Genomic DNA, 23,720 nt, shown 5'->3' with positions numbered 1-23,720 from the left:
CCGCCCCGCGCCGCCACCGCCCACCCCGCCCCGCGCCGGCACGCCCCGCCGGACTCGGGCCCGCGGGGCAGCCCCGCCTCAGGCCCCCCGCCCTCCTTTGCTCTGACGCCTCCCGGCGCCCGCCATCTCTGCCTCGGCTGCCCCCTAGCTCCTCCGCGGGCGCGGGGACTGCCCTCAGGGTCCGCGGGCCCTCCACCAAAGCGCAGCCCTGGCAAGATGTTTCCACGATGCCCGGTTCACGCTCGGGGAAACTGAGGCGCGGGTGTGGGAGGACGAATTCCCTGGTCTACGGCTAAACAGCGCCACCCCCGAATACTCACCCTTCTGGATCGGGGGCGGGGGCGGGGTGGTGGAAGTACAGACACTACTGGATTCTGATGGGGAAATCCAGGTGAGTAAATGAGGTGGTTCCTCATGACGACGCGCTGCGCGGGGAGAGCTGTGGAGGAGCAGAGGGAAGGAAGCACTTCACAGAAGACTTGACATCTGAGCCATCATGAAAGGCAGAATTCTGACCGAAGGTAAAGAGGGTGAAGTTGATTAGGGTCGAGGCATGACAAATCTAGGACCTATCAAACCTAAAACTGGGATCCTGGGTCATTGCTCTATACCACATACCTATGGCCACTTAAGCAAAAACATTATTATTATTGTCTGACTAGGCTACTTCCCCCTCTCCCCGCCAGGCAATGTTCATTTGTTCATTCAACAAATACTTAGCACCTCTGTCACGATGCTGAGGACATAGAGAAATAGCACATCCAACCCCTGACTCACGAGGGAAAACAGATGTAAACAAGTAAGCACAATAAAGGGCTCTCAGGAAAAGAGAGAGTTATGCAACAAGCTCAGGGTGGTACAAGTGAAGTTTGACCTCCAGGTAAAGCTTTCAAAAATATGGTTCTAAAGACTCATTGTTGCGACCTTAGAAAGATTTAAAGGCATTGCCTAGTAGAGCTTCAGAGAATCTTAAGGGCATTTCTTAGAGTCTTTCTGGTAAACAAGAGAACTTCAAAGAGTCTTAAGAGTGTTCTCTATAAAATAAACTATTTCAACTGGCAAAAATGCTTCTAAGAATCTTAACATTATTGTACCACAGCATCCCGACTCTCAGCCTAAGTTGCCCAAAAAGAAATATAGATGTGGCTTTTGTTTAACAGAGTGAATTCCAATAAGGTTTATAGAAAATAATCAAAAGTTTTAAATGAGGGGCACTTGGCTGGCTCAATCAGTGGAGCATGTGACTCTTGCTCTTAGGGTTATGAGTTAGAGCTTTGTGTTCGGTACAGAGATTACATACATACATATACTTTTTTAAAAAAAGTTTTAAGATAATTTTATCAGAAGAAGCACTGCAAGTTTGAGTTAAAGACAAAGAAAATACAAAAAAAAAAAAAAAGGGAAGAAAAAAGGGAGGGAGGGAGGGAGGGAGGAAAGAAGGAAGGAAGGAAAGAAGAAAAGGAAGAAAAAAGATGCCATCAGACCCTGGTATCAGTTTTCTATTGCTGCTGTAACAAATTACCACAAACTTAGTGACTTGGAACAACTCAAATTTATTATCTTACATTTCTGAAGTTTAGAAGTCTGAAATGGATTTCACTGGGCTGAAGTCAAGGTGTCTGCAGGGCTGTTTCTTCTGGAGGCTCTGGAGGAGAATCTATTCCTTGCTTTTTCCAGTTTTATGGGATGCCTGCATTTCTTGATTCATAGCCCCTTCCTTCATCCTCAAAACCATAGATATAACATGTTTACATTTCTTTTTGACTTTGCTTCTACTGTCACATCCTCCTCCTCTGACTCTTTTAAGGACCTTTGTGATTACACCAGTCCCACCAAGATCAATCCAGGATAATCTCCCCATGTCAAGATCCTTAGCTTAATCATACCCTGAAAGTCTCAGGTTTGGGGAACTAGGACATGGGCATCTTTAGGAGGGGTGTTACTCTAACTACTATAACCCCCAAACTTCTGTGGGCAGAAAGCAGTCTGAGATGACTACTCAGTTGTAAATAAAGGTCCATGGCCATTTCAACATTCTCTCAATCAGAAGTGTTAGGAGAGAAAGTGTAATGGAGAGGGAGTCAGACTGGAAAGAGATAATGTAACCAATTGTGGTTAAAACAGCTTTTTGGGGCACATTTTGCAAATATCAGATAGCAATGTGAGCACATTGTTAGGTTCACACATCCTTCCAATCCTGAGGGCCTCAGAAAGGGTTTGTGCAAATTAGGTGCCTTGAAGCTTAAGCTTCCTGGCAAATCTGCCTCTGGTTGCCACTAAGGACATGGACTCTGAATCTACACTACCTGGGTTCAGTTCTTTGCTCCATACTTATGTTGTCTGCACTGATGTTACAGATTGGGTATTCCCAGAAGCAGACGCTGAGATCGAGTTTGGGGTGTAAGATATTGATTACAGATCAACATCTGTGAAGGGGAGAGAAAGAAAGGAATGGAAGAGGAAGAAGTCAAAGAGACCTGATGAAGTTTTGATCAAAGTGGCAGGAGGGCTTCAGCTAGTTTATCCTGTCAGAGCTGTCTCATGTCAGGTCTGAGTGGCTGGGCATTTATTCCTTCACCTCACTTGGTCATTGTTTAGGGTTCATTGAACTTCTTGGATCTCTAGGCTCATGTCTTTTGTCAAATTTGGGAAATGTTCATATATTATTTCTTCAAATACTTCTTTTACAAACTCTTCTGGAATTTTGGTGACATGAATTAGATAACTGCCTCATAAGGCCTCAGGCTCTGTTCATTTTTTTAAAAACATTTTTTCTCTGTTGTTCGGATTAGTTGATTACTATGAATCTATCTTCAAGTTCACTGATTCTTGGTTGTCATCTCTGTTCTACTGAGTTCAATGAGTTTTTTGTTTTGGTTATTTTACTTTCGATTGTAACATTTCCATTGGGTCCTTCTTTATATTTTCTATTTCTTTGTTGATACTTTCTACCTTTACATTCATTTCAGGAGTGTCCACTTGGGTGGCTCAGTTGGTTAAGCATCTGCCTTCAATGCAGGTCATGATCCCAGGGTCCTGGGATCTAGCCCTGCATCGGGCTCCCTGCCCTTGCTTCTCCCTCTCCCTCTCTCTCTCCCTCTCTGTCAAATAAATAAATAAAATCTTTTTTTTTTTTTAAGTATTCATCATTCTTCTTGGAACATTTTATGAGTCTTCTATAATTTTCAACACTTGTGTTATTTCTTCCTGGATGTCTTTTGATTGCCTTTTCTCATACTTGAGATCTTCCTGGCTCTTCAAATGCAGAATAATTTGGATTAAATACTAGGTATTTTTGAATATATAAGTGTCTATGTCTTATTTAAATCTTATGGAAAATATTAATATTTTTGTGCTAGCATATAATTAACTCAGTTGGATTCAGGCTACAAGTTCTTTTTTTTTTTTTTTAAAGATTTTATTTATTTATTTGTCAGAGAGAGAGCGAGCGAGAGCGAGCACAGGCAGACAGAGTGGAAGGCAGAGTCAGAGGGAGAAGCAGGCTCCCTGCGGAGCAAGGAGCCTGATGTGGGACTCGATCCCAGGACGCCGGGATCATCACCTGAGCCGAAGGCAGCTGCCCAACCAACTGAGCCACCCAGGCGTCCCCAGGCCACAAGTTCTGATCTGCCTTCTGTGGCCATGGTTTCAATGTCAGTTCAATTCCCAATGCCGTTCAGATCTGTCCCAGTTATGTACCACCTTTGGATCTAGACAGTGGTCTATCCCATACCTCAGTACTTAGGTCTATGGCATGCGATTTAGCATCAGATCTGTGCATGCAGAGCTAAGGGGTGAATCCAGGAATCATGGGGTGGATCTCTTGAGCTTTTCCCTCTCTGCAGTCTCTATGATAGTTTCCAGTCCCCTGAGACTTCTCTTTTTGGTTCTCTGGCCAGAAACCTGGCCTTCAAACAACTCTACTCTGTTGTGTGCTTCTCTTGACTTCATATGTCTGGGCCAAGTTGCAAGAGGACACAGAGAGAAAAAGATCAGTGGGGGTTCCCCCACCCTGTTGGTTGCTGAAAACAAAATTTACAGCATTCTTTGAGATGGTCCTAATGTATGTAGATGAATACATAAGATAACTCAAAGTTTTAGACAGCCATAGGAACCTCACTACCACCACTGCTACTGGGGCCACTACTGTGAGATTGCCTGAGGGAGATGTGTGGGGTAGGAAAAAGAGAAAACGAAAGGGAATCATGAGATATTCCCCCTCTGAGTCTGAGGAGTTCTAGTCCCTTCTTGAGCCAGAGTGTGAGAGAGAGTCCTGACCCAGTAAGGACTTCCCCAGTCCTTACCCAGGGTCCCAATTCTGGGTTTCGGGCTACTGAGGATTGAAAAGTAGAAACTTAGGGCACCTGGGTGGTTCAGTGGGTTAAGCCTCTGCCTTTGGCATGGATCGTGATTTCAGGGTCCTGGAATTGAGACCCGCATCTGGCTCTCTGCTCAGCAGGGAGCCTGCTTCCCCCTTCTCTCTCTGCCTGCCTCTCTGCCTTATTGTGATCTCGCTCTCTCTCTCTGTCAAATAAATGAAATCTTTGAAAAACAAAAAGTGGAAACTTAAAGCCAGCTCCATGGTGTCTCAAATTCTGGTCTTCTTCCCAAATTTACCTGCTGTCACTTACTTTTCCCAGTACTGACTAGAGCTTCCTCCATGATAATATTTTATTTTAATTTTGCCTCAGAATGGAGTTTTAAGGTCACTGTAAGTAATACAGGGCTCCAAGTTTAACTAAATGCAAATTAAAATCTAACTAAATTATACTACCAGTTCAAATAGCTGTGTGAAAAGAGAATAGGTATTTTTCAAGCACAGCTAAAGTTCTAAGAGCTTGATGTATGTTTCTGTTTGGTATTTAGCAAGGTGGTTTTCTTTTTTTTTAATTTTTAAAACATAGATAATCCCTATTTCTGAAAGTCAAAAACTGAAAAATATATGCAGTAGTCCCCCTTACTCAGTTTTATTTTCTGTGGTTTCATTCACTTGAGGTCAATGATGGTCCAAAAGCAGATCATCCTCCTTCTGACATGCTGTTAGATGAACAGTAGCCTAATGCTACATCACCATGCTGACACCCTAACCTCACCTTATCTCCTAACATAGGCATTTATCATCTCACATCATCACGAGAAAGGCGAGCACAGTACAATAAGATATTTTGAGAGAGAGACACACATTCACATAACTTTTATTAGTTATATTGCTGTATTTGATCTATTATTAGTTATTGTTAATCTCTTCTTGTGCCTAATTTATAAATTAAATATTATCACGTACACATGTAGGTACACATGTATAGGAGAAAACATAGAATATGTGGGGTTCAGTAGTATTTACGGTTTCAGGCATTTCCTGGGGGGCTTGGAACATGTCCCCTGCAGGTATGGTGGGATGACAATATTAGTTTTGAGTAAATGTTACTAGTTATTAGGCTTTATACTACAAAAGTGGAAAAAAGATTGAAGTGGAAATGAAAGGATCAAGGGAAAAGATAAAAATTTTCACATAAATATCAAGGCACGATAAAAGAAAGGCTTTTCCAAACAGTATGGAGGTTCCTCAAAAAGTTGAAAATAGAGCTACACTATGGCCCAGCAATTGCACTACTGGGTATTTACCCCAAAGATACAAATGTAGTGATCTGAAGGGGCACATGCACCCGAATGTTTATAGCAGCAATGTTCACAATAGCCAAACTACGGAAAGAACCTAGATGTCCATCAACAGATGAATGGATAAAGAAGATGTGGTGTGTACACACACACACACACACACACACACACACACACAGGAATACTATGTAGTCATCAAAAATGAAATCTTGCCATTTGCAACAGTGTCAATGGAACTAGATGGTGTTATGCTAAGCGAAAAAAGTCAGTCAGAAAAAGAATTATATGATCTCACTGATATAAGGAATTTGAGAAACAAGACAGAGGATCAGCGGGGAAGCGAGGGGAAAATGAAACAAGACAAAACCAGAGAGGGAAACAAACCATAAGAGACTCTTAATCTCAGGAAACAAACTGAAGATTGCTGGATGGAGGAGGGTGGGAGGGATGGGGTGGCTGGGTGATGGACACTGGGGAGGGTCTGTGTTGTGGGGAGCGCTGTGTATTGTGTAAGACTGATGAATCACAGTTTCATTTTCGATCCTGCCAAGCTCTTTCCTGATCCTTGTGTGATTTCTGACTAATTCCTACTCAACCTTTGAGTTATTTCCTCAGGACATTTTATTTGTCTGAATATGTCTGAATATTTATTTGTCTGAATCTCCATATGAGTCAAAAACCCCCTACATTTTCCTTTGGTAGCATTTTTTATAACAGCTATTTCTTATTTCTTTTTTTTTTTAAAGATTTTATTTATTTATTTGACAGAGAGAGATCACAAGCAGACAGAGGCAGGCAGAGAGAGAGGAGGAAGCAGGCTCCCCGCTGAGCAGAGAGCCCAATGTGGGACTCAATCCCAGGGCCCTGGGATCATGACCTGAGCCGAAGGCAGCGGTTTAACCCACTGAGCCACCCAGGCGCCCCAGCTATTTCTTATTTCTATAATTAATGGCTATCTGCTCCCCTAGATCACAAGCTTCATTTAGGCAGGACTGCCTAGCAGAATGCCTGACAATAGTACTTACTCAGTTAAAGAAATAGAATAAATGAAATAGAAAGAGCATTCAAAACAATCCCATCAATCCATCTCTTTATCAAGAGTCCTCTGGGGGCCAGTGGTCTGCCAAATCCTTTATACTATTTATCTCCATTTTTCCTCACAGTAAGTCTATGGAGTAGGTGGGGTTTTTTGTTGTTGTTGTTGTTTGTTTTTGTTTTATATTTTTATTTATTTATTTGACAGACAGAGATCACAACTAGGCAGAGAGGCAGGCAGAGAGAGAGAGGAAGGGAAGCTGGCTCCCTGCCAAGCAGAGAGCCCAATGCGGGCCTCGATTCCAGGACCCTGGGATCATGACTTGAGCTGAAGGCAGAGGCTTTAACCCACTGAGCCATGCAGGTGCCCTTATGGAGTAGCTGTTGTTATCCCACATTTTACAACTGAGAAAATCATAGTTTACTGAAGTTAAGCGATTCATCCGCAAGATGGTAAAACCTGAAGTTGAACCCAGGGTGTCCTGTTCTTGGTTGGGCATTCTTTAGTTACATCATTACCTCAGGCTTCTCATTATCAGTTCCTGGGTCAGCCTCCCTGACTACATCCAGCAGGGAGTTTCTGGGGGACTACTTCTACTCACTTCTCCTCAGTTTTCTCCTCTATATTATGAAAGGATTAAACCAATGGGTTGATGTTTGTGAAAGTAGTCCACAGTTCATCGCATAAGAATCATGGTGGGAAAGAAGGGATGTTCTTATGAAAAATTCCATTTCCAGCACAGCACAGCAAACAGTCAACAAAACCAAAAGACAACTGACAGAATGGGAGAAGATATTTGCAAACGACGTATCAGATAAAGGGCTAGTATCCAAAATCTATAAAGAACTTATCAAACTCAACACCCAAAGAACAAAGAATTCAACAAAGAAATGGGCAGAGGACATGAACAGACATTTCTGCAAAGAAGACATCCAGATGGCCAAAAGTGCTCCACATCACTCGGCATCAGGAAAATACAAATCAAAACCACAATACCACCTCACACCAGTCAGAAGTGCTAAAATTAACAAGTCAGGAAACTACAGATGCTGGTGAGGATGCAGAGAAAGGGGAACCCTACTACACTGTTGGTGGGAATACAAGCTGGTGCAGCCACTCTGGAAAACAGCATGGAGGTTCCTCACAAAGTTGAAAATAGAGCTACCTTATGACCCAGCAATCGCACTACTGGGTATTTACCCTAAAGATACAAATGTAGTGATCCAAAGGGGCACGTGCATCCAAATGTTTATAGCAGCAATGTCCACAATAGCCAAACTATGGAAAGAATCTAGGTGTTCATCAACAGATGAATGGATAAAGAAGTGGTATATATATACAATGGAATACTATGCAGCCATCAAAAGAAATGAAATATTGCCATTTGCAGTGACATGGATGGAACTAGAGGGTATTATGCTGAGCGAAATAAGTGAATCAGAGAAAGACGATTATCATATGATCTCCCTGATATGAGGAATTTGAGAGGCAACGTGGCGGGTTTTGGGGTAGGGAAGGAAAAAAATGAAACAAGATGGGATTGGAAAGGAGACAAACCATAGGAGACTCTTAACCTCACAAAACAAACTGGAGGCTGTCAGGGGTAAGGGGGTAGGGAGAAGGTGGTTGGGTTATGGACATTGGGGAGGGTATGTGCTATGGCAAGTGCTGTGAAGTGTGTAAGCCTGATGATTCACAGACCTGTACACCTCGGACTAATAATATATGTTAGTAAACGAAAACAAAAACAAGACTTAAAAAAAAAAGAGTTGGTTATAGACAGGGTAGAAGAGTGTGAGAGAAAGAACAGAATGGAGCTGGCTTTCTGGGATTTGGGAGGAGGCAATGCTGTTCAGTACAAACCAAAAGACTGAGGGAAGAACAGGTAGTAAGGGGGTTTGGGGGTTGACAAATCAAAACTTTCTTACATGATAATTTGATTTAACACCTCTCCTAGTTATAATGGCAGAAAATAACTGCAGGAATGTTTATAACTATAGAAGGAAATAGAGCATTGTTTCGTACATTAAAAAAAAATTCCATTTCCAGATTTCCACCCAAACTTTTTGAATCAGAATTTTGTGTGCTGTGGGGGACAAAATTGAGGAATCTGCATTTCAACAGGATCTTGAGATTCTTATGCATGTGAGAATACTTCATTAGGTGTTACCCCAAATTCTCTCTAGCTTTGACAGTCTTTGCTTCTAAGACATTTGGAGGGCACGCCTTTGTATTTCTATCATCTTTTACAAAGCCTGGAACTCAATATAGTTTTAGTGAATAAATACATTTGAATTTGGAAGATAGATTCAAGTCCCTGCTTAGATACCTAAAATTTTGATTCCTTGAAGAAATTTCTTTGCCTTTTGACCCATAGATTTATCATCTTTAAGATGGAAATAATAACAACAATCCCTTTTCTGGCTCTTAACTGCTGATGTGGAGGATAAATTAAATCATGTTTTTGGAAACTCTTGTGATGATTCCATTATAGATACAAAGTAGACACCAATAGGGGTTACTTTGGTCCTGCAAACTCACTGATGGCTGAGATACGGCTCTTTTGAGTGGACTGAATAAGGAGCTTATTAAAACAAAACAGAGCAGGGCAAAACAAAAACAAAAACAAACAAACCAACAATCAAGCACTGCTGTTTAAAATTACATTTCCTTCAAAGTGGATAAGGGTCTTTCCAAGAAGTAACATTGATTTTTTAGGAGAAACCTGAGGCATTCCCATAGTGCCCCCTGGTGGAACTTAGAAGCAAACTCAAATCCACAATCCTTACCACGCATTTGCTGTTTATCAGAGCGATGATGGATCTATCTATCCGTCATTTATCTGTCTCTTTATCTCATCTGTTCTCCACCTAGGAGAGACTAGGAGCTTTTGGTGGAGTTTCTCTCTATCTCCAGAACCTAGCATTCATTCTTCATGCATTCATTGAACCATTACCAAGTATCCATGGTGCCAGGTGCTGGCTAGGCACCCAGGGGCAAGCAGAGGAACCAGGTAGCTTCCCTGCCCTAGAGCCCTTTATAGTCAAGTAGTGGCGACAGACAAGAAAGAGCCAATAACAACAGTGATTTATGCCAGGTTGGAGAAGGTTCAGAGAACGATGGAAGTCACTTTCTTTGGTCAATACCCAATGATCGACTAGTTTAGAGAAAAAGCATGGCACCTGTCAGATGAATGGCAAAAATGAGACAGGAATTGTAAATAGAAGCTAGATGATGAAAAGCCTACTCTATTAATAAATTTGGTTTTATACTAGGGTCAATGGGAAACTGAACAGTTTTAAGTAGAGGAATGATGTGATGATATTTTTGTTTTTTAAAGATCATTGTGGGGGCGCTTGGGTGGCTAAGTTGGTTAAGTGTCTGTTTTTGACTCAGGTCATGATCCTAGGGATGGAGCTGAGCGTTGAGCTCTTGGCTCAGCAGGGAGCCTTCTTCTCCCTCTCCTCCTCCCCCGTACTCATCTTCTGTCTGTCTGTCTCTCTCTCAAATAAATAAAATGTTAAAAAAAAAAAGATTATGGTGATTACAGTGGGTTACAGTGAACTGATTGGAGGAAGCAAGACCAGAGGTAGTAAGGGTCAGCTAGGAAGTCACTGCGTAGTCCAGGTGAGAAATGAATGTTTGGTTAGGAAGGATATATAGGGTGATTAAAATGTATGGTCAAAATTCTGTTTCTGTCTTACGGAAGTGTCTTATTCCTTATAAATCTTACATTTCCATTACACATATTCTTTATTATATATGAAGTCATTCATTTAAAAACATATAAAACTGACGGGAAAAAATGTATTTTTGTGTTCACATAATTATAAAGATATGGAAGGGAAGGATGCACACCAAATTCATGATGAGGCTTGCTTCTGAGGAGGTACAATATAGCTGTCAGAATAGCCATGATCCTCATTCTGCCCTGTATCCACACCCTTTACTGTGTGACTTTCTTACTTCCTTTCCTTGAGAAGTGGAGTCTATTTCCCCTTCCCTAGCATCTGGGAAGGCCTTATTACTTACCTTCTTTCTTTTTAAAATATTTTATTTGTTTATGACAGAGAGAGATAGTAAGAGAGGGAACACAAGCACAGGGGAGCTGGAGAGGGAGAAGCAGGCTCCCCACTTCTCTGATAGGGAACTCTATCGCAGGATGCTGGGATCATGACCTGAGCCCAAAGCAGATACTTTATGACTGAGCCACCAAGGCACCCAACCTTATTACTTTCTTTAGCCAATAAAATGCAGCAGAAGGGATAGTGTGCCGGTTCTGATCTTAGGCCTCAAGAGGCCTTGGCTGCTTTATCCCTCCCTTTTGGAACCCTGCACAGGCACCCATGGGAAGCAGCCTGGGCTAGCCTGCTGGAATATGGGTGACACGTGAGGCAGAGCTTGGCCAACTCCACTGAGGCCATCCTAAACTAACCAGCACCCAATCAATTTGGCAGCAGACCTCCATCTGATATGTGAATCCCACTATGACCAGAAGAACCAGAAAGCTGACCTCAGTCCAAATTGCCAAAATGCATAACTGTAAGACATATAATAGTTGTCTTCAACCACTAAGTGGCTGTACTTTGTTTTACAGCAAAACTTGACAGAAACTGGTGTCTGCAAGTGAAATGCTTACCTTTAACAAAACCGCAAATTCTAGGCATTGGCTTTGGGATCAGGGAAGGGTGGAGATTGGAAAAATGGCAAGCAAACAGTAAAGTCTGGAAAAATGGTGAGGAAATTGTTACTGGAGGCTGAAAAAGTGTCAATCTGTGTTTTGTAATGGCAGAATGATTGGCCAAAGAGTTGCCTATGGTTACTTGGAAGATGGGGGGAAAATACTCAGAAAGTTTTTATTTGGCTATGGAGAGCTAGCTCTAGGCAGAGTGTTGAAAGTGTCAGTTGGGTGCTCCTAGTTGTGTAACCTCATAACAGGAAGAGAGATGTGAGCTAAAGAAAGAACTGGCAAAAGGATTTTAGAGGGAACAGAGAGGAGCAGGACTTACTAGGTTAAAAAATAAAACTTTTTTCAGCTTGAGGCTCTCTAGCCAGCATAGAGTTATTTCAGGAATATGACCCAGAGATGCAGATCTTACCAAAGGTATAGCCATAACACACTTTATAAAGCCCTTTGAAAGAATTAGTGATGGCTAGTAGATTCCTAGACAAAAAGTCTTCTTGGAATCCTAAGAGCAATATCAACAGAAGCCTAATCCAAAATAGCATGATAAAATTTAGGGAGAGGTCTCAAAAACAATTGTGAGTGTGTCATTTGGAGGATAGAGTCAACCATAAGTAGATATATAGAAAACCTATGAAATTCTTATTTATATTTATTTGTTTGTTTGTTTGTTTGTTTGTTTTAGGAGAGGAAGAGAGAGAATCTTAAGCAGGCTCCATGCCCGAAGTGGAGCCGGATCCGGGGCTGGATCTCATGACCTTTGAGATTATGACCAGAGCCGATCTCAAAATTCAGACACTAAACTGACTGAGCCACCCACAAAATTTTTTAATGAGTTGTACATGGAAAAATACCAGCAGTTTGAACTGCAAGGGACTGAAATATTTCATACTGCTAGTCAGCTCCGACATGTGCCACTGATTCAGTAATAGCTAAGGAAGCAGATGGACAAGGAAGGATGGTCCAGAGGACAGAGCCAAGGAATACAGAGATCCATGGGCTAGGGAGCCACTCCCAGGGAGTAGAATCCAAGGCCCAAGCAAGGAAGATTCCTTTTCCATCCAGGCTGGAGGCCTGGACAGCATTTGTCTAGTGGGAGTCAGAATTGTTCTATTTAAGGAAGACTGTGCAACTTTCACGCTTCTTGTTCTTGAATGGGAATGTCTGTTGAGGTTATCCTGCCTCTGTCTCATTGTGCACTCTCAGAACATTAGTTGGAACTTTGGACATTTCACCCAGAAAGAGGGTATAAGTCAGGAGTGCGGATGGCTGAGATCAGAAACCTCTAACCCGGCCGTCCTGGGACACTCCTTCCTGCTTTCTCCTTGTCTGTCTCCTGTGTCTGCAGGGTCTTGTTTCTCTGCCTGACAAACTCCTGCCCTCCCTTCAAGGCTCCACTTTAGTTCCCGTCCTGCACGATTCTCTGTACCTGCCTCTAGTACAGGACTCCCACGGCACTGTATCAGTTCTTGTCTTTCTAAAGGTGTGAATTACATCTTGTCGACTTTTTATTCACTGTTCTGCTCCTTGTAGTTTAGTAATATTTATACAGGAGGAGAAAGGGATGACCAGTCAGGAGACCTGAGTATTCGTCCCAGATTTGTCACTGACCAGCTCCGTGACTCTGTGACCAGCCACTGACCAGCTCCATGACTAAGATCTCTGGATCTTCGTTTTCAGCTGAATCAAAGTAGGAAGGGCCCTTTCGAACAGAAGACTAAGATTTATCAAGAGCCATCCTCAGGGCATGGGGGCAAAAGCAGCAGACTAGGGGTAAGACAACTTCGGGTCCGTAGGAATCCTCTGTGGATCCCTGGCTTGACCCTTCGATCAAGTTTCCCTAACTGTAAAGAGAGATGCTTTCATTGAATCTGGATTCCTCGCAGAGCAGAGGGGCCAAGTCTGTTCCATGGAACATGGATCCGTCCTCCAGGGGGAAGTATGCATATGTGGGACTGGCAGACAACTGAAAAATACTGACCCAGTTGCTGCTTTTTTTCTGCCCTTGCTCCCTGCCCGAAGGGAATACATCTCTCCCATGCCAGCTTGACTTATTTAGCCCCAGTTTGGTTTTTTTCCCCTTTGGTTTATGACTTCCCTGCAGCCAAAGTCTGGCTGGAAGCCCTCTAGCAAATCTCAAGGATCTCTTGCTTCCCAGTTTTGCTCACTTATTTCTTTGCTTTGAGTTGAACGCACTCACCTGCGGTGTGTGCCTCCTCCCCTTTGCTTAGTAACAGCCTACTTGCTTTTGAAAATTCAGCTTAAATTCCGATTCTGGGGACACCTGGGTGGCTCAGTTGGTTAAGCAGCTGCCTTCGGCTTGGGTCACGATCCCAGGGCCCTGGGTTCAAGTCCTACATCGGGCTCCTTGCTCACAGGGAGCCTGCTTCTCTCTCTGTCTCTGCCTGCCACTCCACCTGCTTGTGCTCTCTCTCTCTGAGAAATAAATAAAATCTTTAAAAAAAAAAATTCCGATTCTGTTCACTTCAGCTGAACTTTTTCCTTCCTTCCTTCCTTCTTTCATTCTTTCTTTTTTGTGAGAGCTCATTGTCTGCTTGGCTCCATTCTGGGCACTGGGGGTCCTGCCCAGTTTGAGTTGACTGGTTGCTCACAATTGACTGGTTGGCTGGGAGAGTCCAGACGCAAGCAGATCATTTAGTCATGGCATGGGACATGCTGAAACAGAGGATGGCAGAGGGAGCTGTGGCAGTATAGAGCAGGGCCTCTGCCCATCTGGGCTGCTGGGGCAGGGGTGGGGGGGGTGGGGCGATGGGAAACAGTCAGGAAATGCTCTATGGAAGGGATGATGCTTGAGTTGAGGATTAGGGGAGGAGTTGTTTGTGAAGTGAGGAGGTGTCCAGTGGTGTTCCATGGGCAGAGCCCCTCCCTGCCATGTCTGCTGCCCACCACCCATAGCAAGGGGAAATCTGCCTTTTCCCACTCTGGGCTGGCACCCCTATTTCTAGTCTATTAATTCTGGATCCAGCTCCTTGAAAACTGTCCATGTGGTGATCAGGAAGGTGAGAAGATGGCCATACAAGAAGTAAGTAGCTGAAATGTACATATTTAGACTGAGGGGAAAGGACTTTGAGTGAAAAGGAAATGAGGTTTTGAATAAGATTGAGCTTCCAAGTACAACCAAAGGGTAGAAGCTGTAGGAGGTGGATTTCAACTGACCGCAAGAAAGAACTCTCTACTGGCCTTTCTTTTAAAGTGTACATACAACTTGTCTTGGCAAATTGTCATGGGAGAGGTTCAAATATATATCCTCACTTGCAAATCAGATTGTGGGAACTGATGAGAGTTCTTAGATAAGGTGACCTTTAAGGTTCTTTCCAAGGATGGATTTTCTCATACTAGCTCCCCACCACCACTTCAGAAACCTACTTATGACTTTCTGTACTCTCTCACCTGCTGACTAAAGTACAAACTCCAAGGCAGAGCACACAGGACCCTCTCTACTCACACCCCTACTCGATACAGCAATATCAAACTACTTAGAGTTCTTGGCAGGCTTATGCTATGTTCTGTGCTTAAGATGTCCTCCCTCTTCCTTTGTCTTCCTCATAATTTCCAATTGGTCAGTTAACTCTCTCCCACTGTCTTTTTAAAATTAATTAATTTGTTTTTTAATTTTTAAGGTGGGGAGAGGTAGAAGGAGAAGGAGAATCTCAAACAGGCTCCATGCCTAGTGCAGAGTCCGATGCCAGGCTCCATCTCACAACACTGAGATTATGACCTAAGCTGAAATCAAGAGTCAGACACTTAAATCAGCTGAGCCACCCAGGCACCCCACTCTCCCACTGTGCCTTGATTGAAGGGTAATTGCAATGGCTTACCTCCTACTACCATTCAGAAGGAAGCTAGGTGTTCAAATCCCTCCTTTATTAGTTTCTGGTTTCAGCTAGGAGGAAGCCATGTAACAAAAGTCTAGCCAACTGCGCCTTCTCTCTAGTGCTTTGACTCCAAAGATATAAGGAATAAAGGTGATCTGATGGCAGTGGGGTAGTGGGAACGGTATCCTGAACAGACTATTCTAGCAATAACATGGTTGCTGTGTCTTTTTTCCTACTTTTTAGCCTTCTAGAGTGCCCTCAGTACAAACATATTTCCAAGTCAATAAATATTTATAAAAAGAAATAATGAAGCACAAGGATAAAGGTCAAAGACTTGATTTAAAGCAAATTGCATGCAAGACTGGACTATTTAATGATTAGAACCAGAACTAGAGAGGAAAATAAAGATAGGACAATGGTCACATCACTAACAGAAATGAGGAAGTGTTAGTTTAGGGAGGACAGGGAGGAAAGATGGGGAATAACAGGTTTTATTATAATATATATATTTAACTTCTTATTATGTTAGCTGATGCTAATACAGGTAGATAAATTAAGTCAACTGAAGGAGTGAAATGCAAAAATAAAATGGAAAGGACTTTAATATTAGCTCTTTCTCTTTATTTTATTTTATTTTTTATTTTATTTGAGAGAGAGAGCAAGCAAGAGTGCATGCGTTCACATGGAGGGGAGGGGCAGTGAGGGAAGGGGAGGGGCAGAGGGAGACAAAGGGGCAGACTCTCTGCTAAGCAGGGAGCCCAATGTAGAGCTTGATGCCAGAACCCTGGGATCATGACCTGAGCCAAAGGCAGACACTTAACGAACTGAGCCACCCAGGTGCCCCTTCTTCTGGGACTTCCGATGAACTAATCAATACATATTTACCAAATATTAAACTAGAAGATTCATTAGGCTGAAAGAAGATTCTGTATATCATGTATATATTTTAAAAACATACTCTACTTGGATAGCAAACTTTATGAACCATACAGTAACTAAGATAATAAAAATTACGCAGAAACTCATGCCTATAAAGAGGCCTGTTTATTACTGATAACACTTCATTTGGCTAAAACCACAAGAAATCCACACACAAACACTTTAAGTGCAAATTCTCACAGGCAGTACTTATGATACACCCTGGTGTTTTCATCGGAAAAAAAAAAGAGAAAATATTGACAAGAACAGGTAAAACAAGAGCACAATTTTGATCTACTGCTACACAGTCAGAAAAATAATTCATTCTTAACGGCATATATTTCATCTGGCATATTCGGTGATGTATACAAAGTTTATTTTTGCCTAAAACGAGAAGGCCTCACCATATATACAGATGCAGACTCTTGCTTGAGTGCCTCTTGTGAGATGTATGATGAATCATAACAGTGGACAAAAATATATCAAATTGTATCAAATTAGCTGTGATTCACTTGGAAGGTAGCAGTAGGAGGCTCAAAGTGGCACCTATACCCAGTGATACTAAGTCTACATAGGTATGTTCTTAGTCTACTAGGCCAACACCTTGTTATGAGTGTAAAATACTAGGCATTACATATAATTTTCCAAACAGGAATATGTTCTGCTCTCTCAAAAGAAGCTGAGTATTTAAAGGTATGCATGTTTAATGAAGATGATTTATTATAAATTTCAGTAATGAGATTTGTTTAAAAAACGGAATCAGAAAATTAACATTTTTGATTGCTTCTTAAACTATTAGCTGCTTTAAGATACAATCCCCTAATTCCTACTGTCACCAACTAAGCATTCTATAACACGTACTATAACGGGGGGGGGGAGGTTATGAAAAATAGTAACACATGATCTCTGCTCTCAGGGAGCTGATAGTCAAATGCTCCTTCTCAGTCAAGGAATGCCAGTGAATGGATGAAAACAAAGTGGCCAACACTTCTGAAAATGAGGTTCAGTGATAACTGTTTCAGGTCAGTTTAATTTGGCAGTAAGACTTTCAAAGTTCAGCTTTTAAAATGTAAGGAACCGGCTAGATATGTTCTGTGTTTCTATTTCTCACATTAAGGTCGGTGTGTGTACCTCCAGGCAGATGTGGCAATTGAGGTGGGGAAGGGGAGACCACTGAGCAGCCTTATGATCAACACGGAGCTCCTTTCCAGCAGCACCTGCTTCCATGAGGACTGGAGGAATCATTTTTACATTGAAACAGTTTTATTATGGGGAATGCAAAATTCAGCTTCCATTTTTATGATAGAACATGAAATTTCATGAGTGATAGACTGCTTCAGAGTTTGGGCTTGGGCCCACACATAGTCGTCATGTTCCTCTACTTTAGGGTTATGCTGGTGGCAAAATTTGCAAAGCAGACTTTAGCATGCCATGTGCCCTTAGCTTGGTCACTTAACTCATTCTTATATGTCCTCTTTTTAAGGTATAAGGTCTTTAACAAAGATAAAAGATGGCTTAATGAACATAACAGTATGGTTAATATTTTAAAGTAGCCAGTAGTAAAAACTAACTTGGTTTTCAACTGGAACTAAATAAAGTCATGCCATGTCAAGTCCTGCAATGAAAGGTTCTCTTCTTTCCACTTGGACTTCTTATGGCTTATAATAAGATGCTCTGGGGGACAAAAGGGAAAAAAGATTTCCTAAAATTTTGTGCTTTGGATGCCCCAAGTACAAGGAGACCTGAAATAAAATGTGAGCTCAATTGACCATCCATTTCGACTGGTCGGACTCTTTCCTCATCACTTTCTAGAGCAATCTCAGAAAAACAAATGAATTATAAAAGGCCATAATAAATTAGCATATAGTAGTATTCAGACAGACCAAAAAAGGCTATGAAATAGATTTAAAATTACTTCTTACAATGTTTTAAATATTCTCACAATAGTAACAAAATAATCAAGTAAAAAAAAAAACATAGTTTATGAATCAGCTTAAAGCATTCTGGATGAATACAGTTAAGATTTCTTATCAGTGAGGTAATAGAGCAATAGCTTTTCACAGTAACAAAATGTAGGAGGGCACCTGGGGAAGGAGGGAGGTAGAGAGAAAAAGGCATAAAATAAATGTATCCAAGCGAAATTTGGATTTTTCAAGCATCATAAACATCAGTGGAAAACACTGGAAAGAAATACCAGTAGCAGCAGTTCATAGAACAATTTCTCCATTAAACTCCAGCTAATATCTCTGTTGTGTCCATTCCAGAAGCGACTTCCTTATGAAACAGGAGCCCTATTTCCTATATAAGGATATCCCCAAAGTTTCCAATCTCTTAGAATCTTTCTGTCTGCTGAAGTTACTACATCCAAATAACAATAGAGTTGAAACAAAACCCTCAAATATCCTATAATGCTATACATTCTTCAAGATGAACAAAACGGTGTTCAAGTCTCACTTAATTCGCCCGGTTCAATTAAAAAATAATATCCAAGCTGGTCTCTGTGCAATGAATGAAGACTGCGCTCATGCAACTACTACTCAACATATACAAAAACTCTCATGAGCTAAATTCTTCTAGTATATGTGCTGCTGAAGCAAGCACCTAAATTCTTCTAGATAGGGAGTGAAACTCAAATGTTACTTTCAGTACTCTCTATGACATCATTGTTGTTCCAACCTGAGTTAAAAAAAAAGTATTGGATAGAACCTTTAAAAGACATTTAGTATATCCCTTAATCTTAAATTTGTTATTTAGTTTTTTGGAAAAGGTCCTTATTCTTTTATTCTGTCCTCAATGAAGACAGAAAAGTTTGCCATATTACTTCTTACTTTGCGTCCTTTAAGAAAAGATTCAACAAACAACTTAAGACTTATTAAATTACCTTAACAGCTTTCTCCCCTCCAGAATTAAATGATCTGAATTCTTTGAACTTTTTCTCATAATCTCTGTGGTATTCTGTTTTATTTATGCTATGTCTTCTCTTCTCCAGCTCCCATATGATCCTAAGACACAACATCCTAGCAGGAATTGAATCAGTAAGAGGGGTACTTTTTCTCACCTCCAAAAACTTGGCCTCTTTATAGTGGTTGTTAATAAAGGAAACAAAAGGTTCACTATCTGTTCATCATTATAACAAATACACATGGGTAAACAACTTGCCCACAGCCAGCTTATTCCCTACTTTTAGCTCTCTCAGTTTACCCTTCAAAAGAAGCATTTCCTGTGCCATCTTATTGATCTGTTTATTTCTACTGATTATTTTCAATGTATGCTTTGATCTTGCCAGACTAGTTCTCTCCTTTCCCCCAAAACTCTAGAAAAGCCCAGTTTTAATCTACACACTGAATGAGAATGAATTCATTTTCAAGATACTGTTCGTAAAGAAAAAGTTAAACACTGTAGAGCCCAAGGCTAAGATCTACAGTTGAGCACTCCTGTCTTTCCTGGTCAGCTTGGGTTACTAAATTTACCGTTAGGCAACTGTACACCACTGTGTCAAGTTCATGTTAAATATCATGCTAAGATAGACTTGAGAGCTTGGCTAGAATCAAATAATTTCCCTAATCTATACACTTTAGAACATTTGTAATATTTTGTTGATTTTTAAATTTGGATTTTTAAATTTTTGAGGTAAGAATCTAGGCTTTAATAACTTTTCACCTTAATTAAGATGACTTAAATGTTGCATTATATTAAAGCACTCAAAACTGTTCTCCTTATAATAGACTGACAATCATGGCATGGCTTTAGCGATTATGAATGTGCTAGCATATCATTTTTGCTCCCCTTTGTTCTTCGGTCACTGGAACAGATACTAAAGCCAAATATACATACTTTTCATATATATAGCATTGTTCATACTACTTGGTAGAATATAGGCTATCTCCAAAATTACATTCTACATTCTTAAAAGCAAATAAAACAAAAAAGTCTGCACATTTCTTCGTCAGTACAAAGCCTTTGAAAACAAAGTCATTCAGAAGTATGGTGCTCTACACTTACTTAGCTATTAACTACAGTCATATGGGATCTAACTATAGAAAAGGAAGGAACAAATTAACAATAGTGGCAATACAATAATTTGAAAATTATATTTGCACTATATGGATTCAAACAAATGTTAGCTAATAAAGCTGCAACAAACCATACCATTTACTAAATAGTCTAATTAGTTTAAATGTTATATTATTATTATTATTATTATTTAGGAAATAAATACTCTAATACCAGTTATGTCCCATTAGCAATTTGTTTAGTATGATTACACCCAAGGCCTTGTTACTGTTACCTCTTAGCTATATCACATGTGTTTATGTATTCTGCTGAGTTGTATAGGACAGGATACACTTTAAGAAAATTAAATAGTACTTCTCTACTAAGACATTTTTAGAAGACTGGAGAATCAACCAAAAGTGACCTTCCAAAATTTTTTTTCACATTGAGGGGCGCCTGCGTGGCGCAGTTGGTTAAGCCTCCGACTCTTGATCTCAGCTTGGGTCTTGATCTCAGGGTCATGACTTCAAGCCCCACATTGGGCTCTATGCTGGGCATGAAGCCTACTTGAAAAGAAATACGCAAAAATTTTTTCCACGTTGAAAAAGATAAGTTATACTCTTGAGATCAGAAATTCTATAGTAGCCAGCAAGATATTAGAATAAACTGGACTTTAGTTTTAAAACATGTAGTTTTAATGTTTGGTAACATCTAAAATCTGGATATTATATTTCTTAGTAAAATTAGCATTACTTCATCTGGTAAAGGAATAAATCTACTTACAAAAATTTAATTCCAAAGTTAGATTTGTAAATAAATTCAGAGCTCCTTTCTCAGTTCGGATTTTTTTCTCTACCTGAAGGCTGTGATTATTGCACTTAATTCTTACAAGAAGATCCTTAAGCACAGTTACTTTGAATCTGATTTTATTAAGATTTTCATTTACATTCATAAGATTTTTAGGAGGGAGAATTGATTTGATATAGAGGGGAAGCACCTATATAGTTTGGTCTGAAATAACTGTCTGAAAATTAACTGACTAAATTATAGTCAATGCAGGAACACTGTTTTAATTCATACCATACCCTGAGAAGGCACTAAGAAATCTGACAAGAACGAAGCCACTAGGAGCATTGCCACTATTGTTTCATGTTCAGTAAACGTCAGAATTTTAAATACATACAATAAATTTACACTGCACCAAGAGCACCTGAAACACATATGGTAACATCTGTTCTAAGCTAGAAATGCCCAATTTCAAATACTCTACTTTGTAAGTTAATACCTATGATGTAATAATGATACTTTGCCACACTATGCTGGGAGCAATGCCATTTTCTTGTCAATTTTATAGATTAATTTCCTTAGCTAATTCAACAACTATATAACATTTATCTACCTTTTTAAAAAACCGTGCTATACACAAGTACAATACGGAACTAAGCTTAATCACACTTTAATAAGAAAACTCACTTTTGTATTGTTTTTTTTTCTGTTAAAGGAAGAACAATGTGTTACTAGAATACTTTTAATGCAATGACATTTGTTCAAGATTATGAAAAAATTCGAATCCTTTCTCTCCAGATCATTTCCTTTCGAACTTATACAGTTTGTTTCATCAGCCCATCGAAAGAAAGAAAATCAAAGTGCAAAGATACTTGACCAGATGAGATAGAGAATGCTAACACGACTTCAATGCATGGAATTCCCGGTTGTTCTGTTCCATGTGCCGGTGCCAAGTCATGGCGTACTGGTGTGCACTAAACAGAACGCCAGATCAGTCCATTTTTACTAGGCTCAAGAAAATTCTCAATCAAAGCTTCAATGAGTTTCTTCAATTCCTCTTCTAGGAAGGCAGTGTCACTGAAGAGAAAGATGGGGAGTTTTGAAATTCTTGATTTTTACCACTTTAAATTTTGTTTAAATTGTTATAATTTTTAAAAGGGGATGCTTTGTAAACCAAAAAGAAGTTCACTCCGTTAAAACAAAACAAGACCAAAGTTGGGGGGGGGGGGGACAGGAATCACACACAAGAAAACACCATGATCACAAACTTAAGTTGTACGGCATTAAAGGGAGTTCCTTGTTACATGATACATGGATGAGTTTCGGTATATTTAGATTTTTCTCCTTGGTCAGGCAATTTAATGGTCCAGAACACCAATACCAGGCCTTATACTAAAATGGCTTCCTGATACTTTGAAGAATACTCAGTAGATGTTATGGGATGATACAGCATGACTCAGATACAGAAGGGGAATGGGACTAAAAAAATGAGATGCTTAAGAAATAAATACACATTTACAAATATGTGCTTCAAAGTCATCACTGCTGTTGACCAAAACATGTCTAGGAAAGCCTCTTTTCAACTGCCTCCATGATTACTTGTTATTACTTTAATAATCATCCATTATTATCAACCAAATATAGCATTACCCTAATTTGGTTTCCTTTAAACTCTACTCTGAATGACTTTAGGACATCCTTTTTTTGCCCCCAAAAGAAAATAAAAATCTCTTAAATGCAAAGGTTTAGAGACATACAAAATAATGTACCTTGGAATCTGAAGACAATTCCAAAGCATCTCTTTGCCAAAAATATACGGATCAGTGACAACATTATAGAAGGTACTACTTTTAATAAGTGTAAATAGGCTTTAGAAGGCGGCTGTGCTCACCACTATACCACCAATGCTTAAGTGTAAATGGCCTTTGAATATGTTTATTAAAGTTAATTTAGTGACAATTCAGACTCTTAAAGGCAAATAAATTGGGCAGATTAAGTCAAATCATATTAGATATATGAAATGAATGTTTGAAAATAAATTATTTGTTGATCATTTCTTTAGGTTCAGCATAACAGTTAAAGCTCACAGAACCTTCCCAGTAATAAAAATCTACCAAAATCTTGAAATTCAATTCCCAAATGGTCCAACTGCTTTGGAAAACAGTCTGGCAGTTCCCCTGAAGGTTAAACACAGAACTACCATGTGATCCAGCAATTCTCCATCTACATATGGACCCAAGTGATATGAAAACATGTCCACACAAAAACTTGTGCACAAATGTTTATAGCACTGTTACTTGTAATGGTTAAAATGTGGCAATAACCCAAATGTCCACCACCTGATAAAAGGATTTTTTTTTAAAAAAAGTGTTGTATCTATACAACAGGATATTATTAGGCCAAGAAAACAATTAAAAAAAAAAAAAGAATTAAGTGCTGATTCATGCTACAACACAGATGAACCTTGAAAACATCAGGCGAAGTAGAAGATGCCAGTCACACAGGGCCATACGTTGTATGATTCCATTTATATGAAATGCCCACAATAAGCAAGTTGATAGTGACAGATAGTAGATTGGTGGTTGCCGAGGGCTACATGGAGGGGGATGGCAAGTGACTGCTAATGGATATGGGGCTTCTTTCTGAGGGGATAAAAATGTTCTAACATGGAATGTAGTAAAAAAAAAATGTGTAGTGATGTTTGCACAACTCTGAATATACTAAAAACCACTTAACTGTATGCTTTTAATGGGTAAACTATACAGTATGTGAATTTAATCTCAATAGAGCCTATATATATATAAATATACAAATCTAAATATATAGTATATATATTTTAAAAGTCAAT

At 40.1% G+C, this 23,720-nt stretch overlaps 1 protein-coding gene across 3 annotated transcripts in view; it reads right to left on the bottom strand.

Annotated features, from left to right (window-relative positions):
* Positions 1 to 16,202: 16,202 nt before the first annotated feature.
* Positions 16,203 to 23,720, bottom strand: part of PGM2L1 (phosphoglucomutase 2 like 1) — a 54,878-nt gene continuing 47,360 nt past the window's right edge. For all 3 annotated transcript variants that reach the window (XM_032356392.1, XM_032356394.1, XM_032356393.1), the window contains one exon: positions 16,203 to 21,949. In XM_032356392.1, coding sequence (XP_032212283.1) covers positions 21,847 to 21,949 — 103 coding nt within the window. In that variant the 3' untranslated portion in view covers positions 16,203 to 21,846. The remainder of the gene's footprint in view (positions 21,950 to 23,720) is intronic.

This window comes from Mustela erminea, chromosome 9 (assembly GCF_009829155.1).
Source record: "Mustela erminea isolate mMusErm1 chromosome 9, mMusErm1.Pri, whole genome shotgun sequence".
NCBI classification, from domain to species: Eukaryota; Metazoa; Chordata; class Mammalia; order Carnivora; family Mustelidae; genus Mustela; species Mustela erminea.
This window is presented reverse-complemented; position numbering and strand designations above follow the sequence as displayed.